At 42.7% G+C, this 12,051-nt stretch overlaps 1 protein-coding gene across 4 annotated transcripts in view; it reads left to right on the top strand.

The window, feature by feature from the left end:
- The window catches only part of CREB3L2 (cAMP responsive element binding protein 3 like 2), a 298,302-nt gene that overhangs the window by 83,347 nt on the left and 202,904 nt on the right, over positions 1-12,051 (top strand). For 2 of the 4 annotated variants that reach the window (XR_013842796.1, XR_013842797.1), the window contains exons 10-12: positions 37-163; positions 340-565; positions 2,508-3,086. Coding sequence is in view for 2 of the 4 variants with exons in the window: in XM_079992718.1 (XP_079848844.1) it covers positions 37-163; positions 340-565; positions 2,508-2,583 (429 nt within the window). In the remaining 2 variants the exon portion in view is untranslated. Of the gene's footprint in view, positions 1-36; positions 164-339; positions 566-2,507; positions 8,926-12,051 lie in introns of those variants that run through there. The other 2 variants (XM_079992718.1, XM_079992719.1) reach the window with 1 other exon arrangement.

The raw sequence follows: 12,051 nt of genomic DNA, 5'->3' as shown, positions 1-12,051 counted from the left end.
TGTCTTTCCTTCCTCTCTCCCCCCCCCCCCCACCAGGTGGTAGTTTTATGCTTCGCAATAATTTTTGGCAGCTTTTCCCAAAGTTACGGTCCCACATCCTCCATCACAAAGGCAGTGCTACCATCCCAGCATTCCATGCCAGAGTCATATACAGCCTCTATAGGTGAGTGAGCATCTCTCTCGTGGTTCTGCAGTTATTCAGTTTCCAAAAGGAGAGGGAGCTACGATTTGCCTCTGCCCTAAGGAGCTAGATCTGACATAAGGGGATTTGCATTGCATTTTGTGCCCAAAATGGTTTCTGTTCTTCATTCCCTCTCCCTCCTACCTCTTTCTGTACAGTGAGGTCAAGGAGTCTTCTGACTTATGAGGGGCCTCCTCACCCGCTGGAGGAACAGCACTTCTCAGATCGCAGCAACAGCTGGGACAGGCACCTGGAGGCCTCCAAGCACTCAGCTCTGCCTTCGGAATCCGTGTCCAGGTCACCGCATGACCAAGTCACAGAGATCATGATAGCCAATGAAACGAGGCTAGAGAAGTCATTGCTGGTAGAGTTCCAGCAGCACAGGTGAGTGGAGGGCATGGGCTGGTTGAACACAGAGGAATGGTGGGAGGAACCAGCTAGGGAACTTCCACAGGAAGAAGTCTTAGAGCCCAGGGAGTGGTTATGGTACCAGAATGAGTGGTCAGGGGGAGGAGACTGGGAAGAGGAGGTGTCGGAAGCTGAAGAGGTAGCAGGGTTTAATGAGCAGGAAGAGTTTCTGGCAGAGAATAAGGATAAGAGGCAGAAGTGGAAGCAGGAGAGGAGGTAAGGCCAAGAGGCAGAAACAAATCAAGCTGGTGCAAAGTCATGGGTGTCTCTCCCTTCTGCTGCCACGAGCTGCCCTCCACCCCCCATCTCCCAGAACCAGAAGAGGGCTGAAATGGGCAGAGCAGCGTCAGGCTTCATGCAGGCGCAGTCTCTGATTCCTTGGGGAAAGCTCTGGAGAGGAGGGGATCTAGATGGCTGTGAGGAAGCGAGGACTGTCAGTCTCAGCAACTGATTTTCATGGAGGAAGACCACCAGTGCTCATTAGGCCTGATCCTCAGCCAAGTCTGTGGAAATTGTGTTTTTGCTAATAAGGAGTAAACTCCAACTTTGAATCGTGTGATTACTGCTTCTATGTCAGTGGATGAGGGTGTGGGGAGGACAGGACCCACAACTCCCAAAGCCCCCATTTTAACCTTTTACTGTTCTGGATGAGCTCTCAAAAGCTTATTGCAGAATTTGCCTCATACCAAGTCAGACCATTTAACTCAGTATTCCCTATGCTGACTGGCAGAAACACTCCTGAATTTCAGACATGAAGTCTTTCCCGGAGGTGCCAGGGATTGAACCTGAACCTTCTGCATGCAAAGCAGATGTTCTACGACTGAGCCACAGCCTTTGCCCAGGTGATGCCTGCTGAATGGGCTTTAGTTAATCAGAGGGTAGATTTCATCTGAACACGAGAAGAAACTTCTTAAGGGTAAACACTGTTCAGCAATGGAAAGGCATGGTGGGGTCCCCTTGCAGAGGCTGGACAGTCCTGTGTTGGGAATGTCCTGGCTGTGGCTTTCTTGTACTGAGTAGGAGCTGGTCTGGATTGGGGTAGCCAACATAGAGCTCTCTCCAGATGTTGTTGGACTCCAGCTCCCATCAGTCCCCACAGGAATGGTTAATGGCCAGGGATGGTGGCAGTTGTGGTCCAGCAACTTTTGGAGAACATCGGGTGGCTACCTCCATTTTCAATGATGTATTCACAATTGCAGGCATCGCTTAGGAGAAGATGGGCTCTTTCCTTTTCTCTTGTGCAGGTGGGAATAGTAGAGATGGCACTGGTATTAAAAATGATGCATTAAAAATAGTTGTGCATATATATATATATATATATATATATATATATATGTATATATAAAATGAAAAACACTGCCTGATTAATTGGAGATGCCTTTTCCATTTTTCGGGGATTCATCTAACCAAGTAAATGACTGAGCGTTGCAGCCCCGGATCGTGCGGCATTCTTTGCATTCAGAAGGTCCCAGGTGCCAGATCTTGGCATCTCCAGTTCAAAATGGTTTCAGGGAGCGAGGCTGGCAGGAAGGCTGCCACAGATCTTTCTGCTGTGCAGCAGAGCACATGCTTGCATTGTGTAAATTGCCACGGCTGCTGATAAGAGCAATGGAAAAAGTAGCCTGCACTGCGATTTTGGTTGCCGTTTTGTAGTACAGTGGTTGCAAACGAGAACTATTTCGGAGGCCCGTTCGCAACATGCAAAGAGCGCAACCTGCAGCGGCACGTCTGCGTGGATTGCGATTCGCTGCTTCTGCACATGCGCACAACGTCATTTTGTGCTTCTGCGCATGTGCGAGCGGCGAAACCCAGAAGTAACCCTTTCCGGTGTTTCCGGGTTGCTGTGGGACGTAACCTGAAAGAACATAACATGTGGTATGACTGTACTGCCACTTCTTTTCCTACCTTTGCTTTACAGAGTCAACTCAGAGCTGGATGCAAACGAAACTCTGAAGATTGTTGAAATCGACAGAAGAGTTAATGCTACATCTTGAGATGAAAATAAAAAACGGGATTCCCTCCCACCCTTTCTCTTTCTTCCAACCAAAGGTCTGAGGAACTTGTCTCTCTCAGTAAATCCAGAGGCCACGAGGAAAGTGCCCGGCTGGTTTTCTGCACTGGATTGAGAAGAAGTGGCTTTGGTCTCTGTAGTCCATCTTCTTTTCTCCCCTTCTCTCCCCCCCCCCCAGCCTCCGACTCACACTACTCAGTTTGCCTTTCTGCTTCTACAACCAAGGGGAAGAATGGAAGGAGAGCTTGTTGGAAGATGACGGGAGTAGGCACGCCTCTGAGTGGAGGTGCAGAAGGGATAACTTAAGCAGCCCTCACGATCACTGCAAAAATGACTAGATGCCGTCTTTTGGGTCTTTTAAAGGGTAACAAAATGTGGTTTAATGACTTACAGCGGGTTTTCTGAATTCATCCAAGAGCAGCCTCCCCTGATTAGGTGACTCTTAACACCATCATTTTATTCCTTTATGAGAGCCAGTGTGGTGTAGTGGTTAAGAGCGGTGGACTCGTAATCTGGTGAACCGGGTTCGCTTCCCTGATCCTCCACACGCAGCTGCTGGGTGACCTTGGGCCAGTCACACTTCTCTGAAGTCTCTCAGCCTCACTCACCTCACAGAGTGTTTGTTGTGGAGGAGGAAGGGAAAGGAGAAGGTTAGCTGCTTTGAGACTCCTTCAAATCCAAACTCTTCAAATCCTTTTTACAGGGAAATGTCACCATGGGGTGGCAAACATGTCTCTTACGCTTCCCTGATAATTTGTCCTGGACCATTTCTGCTTCCCCCGCCCCCGTTGTGCAATAGAAATGCAACCACAAGGAAGGCACTTCCTTTTGATTTTTTACCTTAGTGGTGAAAATGGGCAGGAATTGATAGGTTAACAGAGGTCTGGCAAAATTTTATGATGTTTGTTCTCGAAAACTTCCAATTGTGTTCATCACTGAGAACTGAGCTGTATGTGAGGAATGGGAAATTTTTCCCCAATGCAAGTGTGGGATCCCTCATGCAACATTGGTGCATGTGCTAGGTTGAGTCTTCTACCCTAACCAGTTGCAGTTCTATATTCTCTTATCTAGGAGCGAGCTTCATTAAACTCAGTGGAACTTACTTGTGTGTAGACATCTATAGGATCGCACTGTCTCAAATCTTATAGCCAGCATTGCCTTAAACCTTTTTCCTCCCTCCACGAGGACTACAAACTTGTCCCTCCCTATAAAATGAGGGCAAAATTGATAGGAGTCGGTCAGATCCACATGTTTCCATGTCTTGTAGCCTGGTCATGCAATAACTCATTTTCTTGATGTTACCTTATTAACCGAAGACACCCATGTTCAGTAGCAAAAGCTACATTGCCTTCATTTCCCCTTACAGCATTTTCCATTCCCGTCTATGGGCGTGTACCAATTGTATGCTGGAAATACAAAGCAGTCACTGATTCCTTTGCTGCATCTGTCTTCATGAAGAAAACAGACAAAATTCGGTTAGTCTCTTTCTTGTCTGGTCTGCATGAGAAAATGGAGACAGCCTGAACCAAATCTGCTTGGAGAAACCAATTTCTACCAGTTTCTCATACAGGCGGGAGGTCTCCAGGCGACTCAGATTCCCCTGTCATCCCTGCCCCTCCTGTTGTAAATAGTATTTATTAGTTGCCCCATGATATCAGCTGGCAGCCGGAATGACAAGCAAAGGACGTGAAATCCCTCAAATGCTCTGGGTGACTTTTGAAAAAAATCCTATAACTTGTTTTAGGCCCCTGACATTCAACTTTAAAAATTGATGCAATGCAATGTCCTCACCCACTACCCTGGCCTCTTTGCGCCCTATTGTGATTTCTGTTCCATTGTGCATGCACTCACTTAAAGCAGACGTTGTGATGAAAACTAGCAAAGGTTTAAATCTCATGTTCTACTTGTTCCCTGCTACAGCAAGCTAAAATGACCGCAACGTCCTCTCCTGAGTGCCAGGGGCCAATTCTGTCTCCGGAAAATTCAGCAAACATCTGCCACCCTTTCCCGAATAACTTGTGATGAGGATTGTTGGCTACGTTTGTGTGTCACTTTCCATACCAGTCACCATCTTAAATTAATATTGGAAGGAGTTGGATAGATGGATATCTTAACAGTGCAAAAGGTGTGCAGAACCTTTGGCTGCCAGATTTTGCGGAAGTACAACTCTGCTTCCTTGGCCATTGGCCATGCTTGCCGGGGCTGATAGAAGCAACAGCCCTACACCTGCTGTAGAACAGTGGTTTCCCCACCTGCCAAGGGCCTTTGCTAAAATTTTAGCTGCCTGTTTGGGTAATTAAAAATGGTGCTCTTGGCTGCCGTCCTGCAGGGTTTCTCAAGAACAGCTATACATGCAAACATTAAGCGGTGGTTATTTCACGCTGTGTATTGAACTCCATGACATCATCTGTCATTGATCCCACATACTTGTAGCAATTATACTTTTTTTTTTTTTTTTTTTTTTAAGAAAGCTGATGGGTGGGCTTATAAAAGAAAGGGGCATTATTGTAAACTCTATATTTATGGAAGTCACGCTTGGGTCAGTGACGCTTCTTAATATTGCATAATCATTGACTAGCATGTAGATGGTGTGTTTTATTTGTGCATATGCTTTGATTCTGCGCTAGCGTTCCCTTTATATCTGCTATTTTTACCGTGCAATTTAATGTTGAAGCAAATGCTTCCGAGCCAGATTTCAGCTGATGCAAATTGTTGGTTTTCCATTTTACTCCAAGCTGAAGATGTGCTCCCCACCCCCTTCTTTATTATTCTCCAGCTATTCTTAGCAACATCGTCCAATTCTTGATGATAAATCTGGGTTAAATGTCAAATTTTAAAATGCCTAAGTTCCCCTTTTAGGAATTATTCCATCCGTGGGGTTTTCTTTTCTTTTCTTTTTGTTTGAACCTTCAATTTTGAGGAGTGCATGCTGTCTAGACGCTGTTTGGCTGTCAGTCAAGTGAGTGAGTAACATTAATTTGCCACATCAGGAAGGATATCCATGAAGAACTTGGGATCTCTCATGTCACAAGTCCATTGTGCAAACTCCCACCACTGCACACAAAGCATAAGACTCTGTATATTTAGCATCCTTTTCCCCACTCGGTGACAAAAATAATTCTCCTCTAATTGCTAATTGGAAAGAGGCCATTTTCCCCTTGTATTTTTGAAGGTGAAACAGTAGGCCACTGCTATAGTGACTAAAGGGGGGGGGTTGTTTTTCAAAAGTTACAAAACATAGGAAGCTGCTTTATATGGAGTCAGACAATTGGTCCAATTAGCTCAGTATTGCCTTCACTGACAGGCAATGACTCTCCAGGATTTTGGGCAGGAGATAGTCCCAACTCTACCTGGAGATGCCAAGGATTGAACCTCAGACCTTCTGCTTGCAGACCAGATGCTGTACCACTGAGATGCAGCCCTTCCCTAAGTTCATATTTACTTACTAGTGGAGTTCTTCTGGATGTCTTTGCAAGCAGGAGTTCAAAGCCAGGGCTTCCGGATCCAAATCTGATTTCTTGCGAAATGAAAAAAGAAAAGAAAAGAGAAATCCATCAAAAACAAGGTCCTGTGAAATTTGTGTTGAACGTCTTTTAAAATAAATGTAACTTAAATTAAAAACCAGCTATTTATCTTAAATTATTTCAACATGTTGACAGTTTTCACCATCTACTTAGGTTTCTTCTTTCCTAATAGTCCTCAAGACAACAATAATGTTATGCCACCATAAAGAAGTAGTTAACTAAGCCTTACTCAGAGTAGACACATTGAAATGAATGGACTTAACTTAGTCATGTTCATTATTTTCAACAGGCCTATTCTGAGTAAAACTTAGTTGACTACCACCTTAACTAATGTTTTTTGGTATGTAGAGAGGAAAACTAAACAGTAAGGTCAAAAGGGAATAAAATGAAAGTGCAGACCATAATAATTCAATTAAGGCTTAAGTGCCTATAGAATTAGCACAGTGATCATGCACAACAGCAGCACAATCACCCTTCCATTGCTAATTATTCCACCTGATGGAACACCAGCACTCTAGTCCTATATCAAAAAGTAACAAAATAATCTATTTAGGAACGCAAGTCACAATTTACATCCTGGAATCACATAACTTATACAAGTGTACAATTCGTTCCCTTTGATATTTTTCTATGCAAAATTTACAGATTCTACTTGTATGTTTTAGTTGCTGTTTTGGCAAAATGGGGATCTCTGATGCAGAGCTTTGTGGCTGGCTAGAAATATTCAAATGACCACACTAGAATTCACAGGTTTAGATGTTCAAGTACAGTTTGCCACACAAGCACCCAGTCTTCTCTCTTGAGAATGGTTCAATGTGGTGATATAGGAGAGGTGATCATCTACTCTAGAAATGTGCCTGTGTGGTCCTATAAATGTCATTGGACTCCCATCACCCACCGCCAACATCATCAGAGGTGATTGGATATGCAGTTGAGCATCTTCTGGAGGGCTTGCAGGGTCTACACACAAAATGGTTAGCCTGTAAACTGGAAAGCCTATGGGTACCATTCCCCATCTGGTTTTCAAGAAATACCTGCGTTTGAGAATGTAAGCATTGTTCCCATTAACTAGTTCTCTGAGGAAATGCTGAAAACTTTCACAGGACCCTGGGGAGGCAACTTTTAGATGTACCCAGGACCTCTGGGGAACCACTTATCTATGAAGAGAATCCCGTAAGACTGAGGGCTGGATCTGAGCAACCCAACCATGTGGACAGGAGAGATCCAGCGGGATGATTCACACTGTCTACCTGCCCGCATTCAGATGCAGCTTCTAGCCAAAATAGACAGTTCCATCCTGCAATTGGATATGTCTAAAAGGTATGGCCGTTGCAGAAAATGCTGAAGCACATTTTCAGGGTGCACACTTAGTTCATATGGAGTGTTGACCAAAACTGATGGGCTTCAATAAAACCATGAATTTGGTGTGACTCACCTGTATGCTGTTCTACGATACTATATTGCAGGAGAAGATCAGAGTGTGGGACAGGAAGGTGCCTCATACCAGCTCAGTCTATATGTCTGTGTAGCTCAATTTTGTGTTAACCATTCTGGTGCTCTCCTGATGTTTCAGGCAGTTGTGTGTGACTTCTTGGACACAAAGCACAACCATTTCCCTGCAATGTCTTGGTTCACCACCCTAAACCACCTTGATCACTGAGGAACCAGTGCTAAGTTTCTGGCAGAACCTCAGTTTTCCCAAGAGGGAAGACACTTTAAAATCCACCCTACTAAGGCAGATGTTGTTAAAAAGAAAAGCTTGTTTCACTGGTCCTTCTTCCAGCCCTCTTCAAGCAGGTGCCCTCTCAGTGCTGTTGGATTATCACTCACATCATCCCTGTTGGCCAAGCTAAACGGGGCTGTGGCAGTTGCCTTTGGAGGGCACAAGGTTGAGGAAACCAGCCTTAATTCATATCTTTCTTCCCCTTTCTCTGCTTTAATGGCTTCGTCCACCATTGTGTTTTCATTATTTTGTAGGTATCTAATATAAGAGAATAAGGAGGCAATATAGGAATTAGCAGGGAATAGAGCGAATGTGCATCTCTCTCAAGTTTTATTTACACACACCTGAACTTTATGTTGTAGGATTTTGGTACAGAGGTGAGTTTTTGAGCACTCATCTGTGATGTTGTATAGGCATGTTGGCAGAGCTGTCTGGTCATAACTGGCGAGGACTATTTCTGGTTCTATAGTAGTCATGCACCACACTGGCATATTTGGTTTGATTCAATCAAATGATGATATATCTTAATTTTGTAGCATTAGCCGTGATGGGGATGTTATTGTCCGTTATGTATGTAGAAACATGTGCTACTTATTTGATGTCTAATCCCCAAGAACATTGGTGATCTATCTTCAGCAGTGTATCTCTTGATTTTCAGACTTGTAACATTCAAGCAGCATTTCCACCCTTTATCTTGGGTGTCATTCGTGTTGCCCTGTATTCCAGTTCCAAATGCCTTTTCAGGGCTGTAACTTAGATGGCCTAGCACACAGACTGCTAAACTTTTACATTTCAGTTTTTGTGATATGCTGAGCAGCAGGCCCTATTGTAAACTGCTAGAGGAGGTTCTGGTGAGAATAGGATTATGGGTGCGATGGGTTTCTCCATGGATTTCTGTTCAAAATTTGGATTCCCAGTGCATTGCACCAGTGCCTAAAAACTGCTGGCAAACTCAGTGGAATCTGGAAGTTTTCAAAGAACCTAGGCGCTGTGGCTGGGGGAGAGAAGGAGGTGCAGTCCTTGAGCTAGCCCCAAGCATCCGTCCCATAGGGTGGATTTCTCCTCTGAACTTCAAAGAGTCTGCCTTCATACATCTCTAGATTGAAAACCTGGAGGTGGTTTATTAAAGGAGCACGACCAATCATGGCAGATGATCTTGAACGGGGCTTCCACCAAAGAAGATACCACTTACCTCACGTTGCACCATAAATCTAAATACATTCAGCCAGATTTAGTGCGCATGGAAACTCAAATTTACACATGCAGATCTCATCCAAGCAAGGCATTTCTCATTGGCTTAAATACCAGAATGTGTTATGAGACGATATAGCTTAGATTTATTGCCTAACATAAAAGTTGTAGTTCTGTAAGTTCCATGCATTCGGTTCCACAAAATGCAGTGGGTCAAGGCATATATTCACTGGGTGCAGGATTGCAACCACTCTATGTAGCCATAGAGGAGCCGCAACTGTTACACTAGGCCATCTAAGTCAGCCTCCTTCTGCCCAAATTTCCAGTACTCGTTCAGCTATGTGAATAGGCAAATATAGTTTTTTTTGCTAGTCTGCATTTAAATGGAATTGTCTTTATAAAATATGGGAATTTAGCAAAAAGCATGAGAAGAGTTCAGAAAGTTTGGGTAAATTACAATAATATCCCCCCCTTTTTTTACTTAAAACTGTTAATGTTCTTTGTTGTGTTGTTTTTACTATGTTAAATGCCTTTTCTTTTTGTATTTATACTTTTTCTACACGCACTGCTCTTTTAGGTGTGTCCACATGTGATCATTCATATTTCAAACAGGTGGGAGGGTGGGTGGGTTGGGTAAGAGTTTTTTGGTGTGTAAAGAACCTTTTATTTAGCAGACAGGTTTTAAACCAAGCAGCAAACTAAGTGCTTTTTTTTAAAAGTAGCTGAGTACAGTGAAAATATGTATTGCTTTATCTGTTTCCTGGCAAATAAATATTTTCCTAAAGAAAAGGCATCTCCCATCATCGTGCTGTTTATTTTCCTCCACATGTATTTACAGCAGTCACCTGCTTTAACCCAAACACCATGCTTCAGTGCTTGGAGTACTTCTAGCTTCCTTTTCATGCTGACAGCCTATTGTCCAGTGTTACCTCCAAATGGTAAGAGATCAAAAGCAGTAATGTGTCTCACAGTCATGGACTTGCCTTTTGCTTCATAGAAAACACTGAACTAATCATTTTTTGTTTACAAGATTTGTGGGGTATTGGGAGAGCTTGTAAAGCTGAAAAATGACTGCAGTTCAGCCAATACTCAGTGCTGCATGCATTTATCTCAGGTATATTTGAAGGCCACCTTTGACCAGTGGGTATCCGCCCCCTTGCAGATAGATGTCCATCAGGCCTAGGGCAGATCTAACAAAATGCCAATCCATCTGTGTCTAAAATCTTTGCATCAAGTGATGACTCTTTAAAACTGCATGTTTTGTTTTGCACTAAAAGCAGGCAGGGGGTGGGGTGAAAATTAAAGGAGATTAATGCATAAATAAATGCTGTGTGAGAGAGGATTTAGGCCAGCATGGATGCTCTGACCTACCTCTCCCGTATATATTTTTATTGACTGGGGGGGGGGCAAGAGAGAAGGCAAATTTAGCAAATAGTGCAGGTTATATGTTAGATTAATAACGTAGTTTTATTTTTAAAAATAAATTTATTGCAGGAAGGATTGTGTTTCTTAGAGCATTGATTTGCTTAAGTTTATTAAAACTTAGAACTTTTTTTAAAAAAAAAATCCAAGAATATTAAAGCCAGCAAAACAAAAATGCAAACATTTTGCTATATAAAAACTTGTGCTTTTTCTCTTTTTGTTTATTTTCTTACCAGTAGCAGAGGCCTAGGTACCTCAAGTACATTTGGAGTACTACTGTATACATGTTTATTAGCAGTCCAACACAGCTGTGGTTAAGAGTGCCTTTTACCAGCTTTGGCTGGTATGCCCGCTGCAGCCATATATAGATCGGGATCTCTTGGCCACTGTAGTCTAGGCATTGGTAACCTCAAGACTAGACTACTGCAATGCCCTTGTATCTGGGACCATGCTTGGACATAGTCTGGAAACTTCAGCTGGAGCAGAATGCAGCAGCTAGAGTTCTGATGGCTAAAGGCATGTGACACTTTAACTAACATACGTTACCAAGTCAAGGTTCTTGTCATAATACACAATCTCAATTTGATCACTGAAATCAGCTGCTCATTATCTTAGAAGCTTGGCTGGTGTCTCTCTCTCTCTCTCTCTCTCATAATTTTTTATTGCAAAGTAAATACATCAATTGCAAAGAATAATATAAAGAAAGAAAAAATAGAGAAGAAAACAATGCAAAGAAAAGTAGACAGTAAAAGAATAAAGAAAAGTATAATATTTTAATACAACAAACACTATTTTACAAAATAATAGTAATAATAGACTTCCACCACTCTCACAACACTTCCTTTCACATTTCATATTTTATCTGTATTTCAGTATTATTTTCATCTTAATATATAGATATGTATATATGTACATTTCCCCTTTTCCATTCACGAGGAAATTCTAGACACAGCCAATTTTTTACATTAGAACCTTGTCTTTCTAAATAATCATTCAAGCACCTCTGTTCCTTCTTGACCGTATTCATTGGCTTTAGTCTTAATATATCCATCAATTTGGCCAGTTCCAAATATTCACATAACCATTCCTCTTTGGTCTCTACTAAAAATCGAGCATTTAAATTAATAACCAGTTCCAAATCAATAATTCCCTTCAAAAACTCACTCATAAAGTACTTTTGGTTCTAATGCAATAAATAACCAGTTGTTTCCCTGATCAGACTTTGCAGTAAGTTTGAATTATGGGGTAATTCCAAAATATATGCAAAATTGTTTACAATCTGTAGAGTCTCCATGCAAGACACCATGCAGGTTCCAGTGTAATTTAGTCTCCATCCTATCTATTTTCTCACTTGGCTTAAAGAAAAGATGACTTAGAGCTCTGACAGGAGGTTACACTATAAGGACTTCAAGTTCCCTTCCATTACCTTCATTCTATGTGGATTGTATTGGTGGCTGGTTGAGTGCTTGTAATGTGGAATAGTAGCTTTGGTTAAAAAGGGATTTAGGTCCACCACTCTGCCTCTGACAGCCCTGCAGCTCCAAGGTAGGGGTGAAGCTGGAACTAGCCAGAGGGTGGGATACCAGATCTC

The sequence above is a fragment of the Podarcis cretensis genome, assembly GCF_951804945.1.
Source record: "Podarcis cretensis genome assembly, chromosome: 10".
NCBI lineage: Eukaryota > Metazoa > Chordata > Lepidosauria > Squamata > Lacertidae > Podarcis > Podarcis cretensis.
Note: the sequence above shows the minus strand (reverse complement) of the source record. Positions and strands in the feature narration are given on the sequence as shown.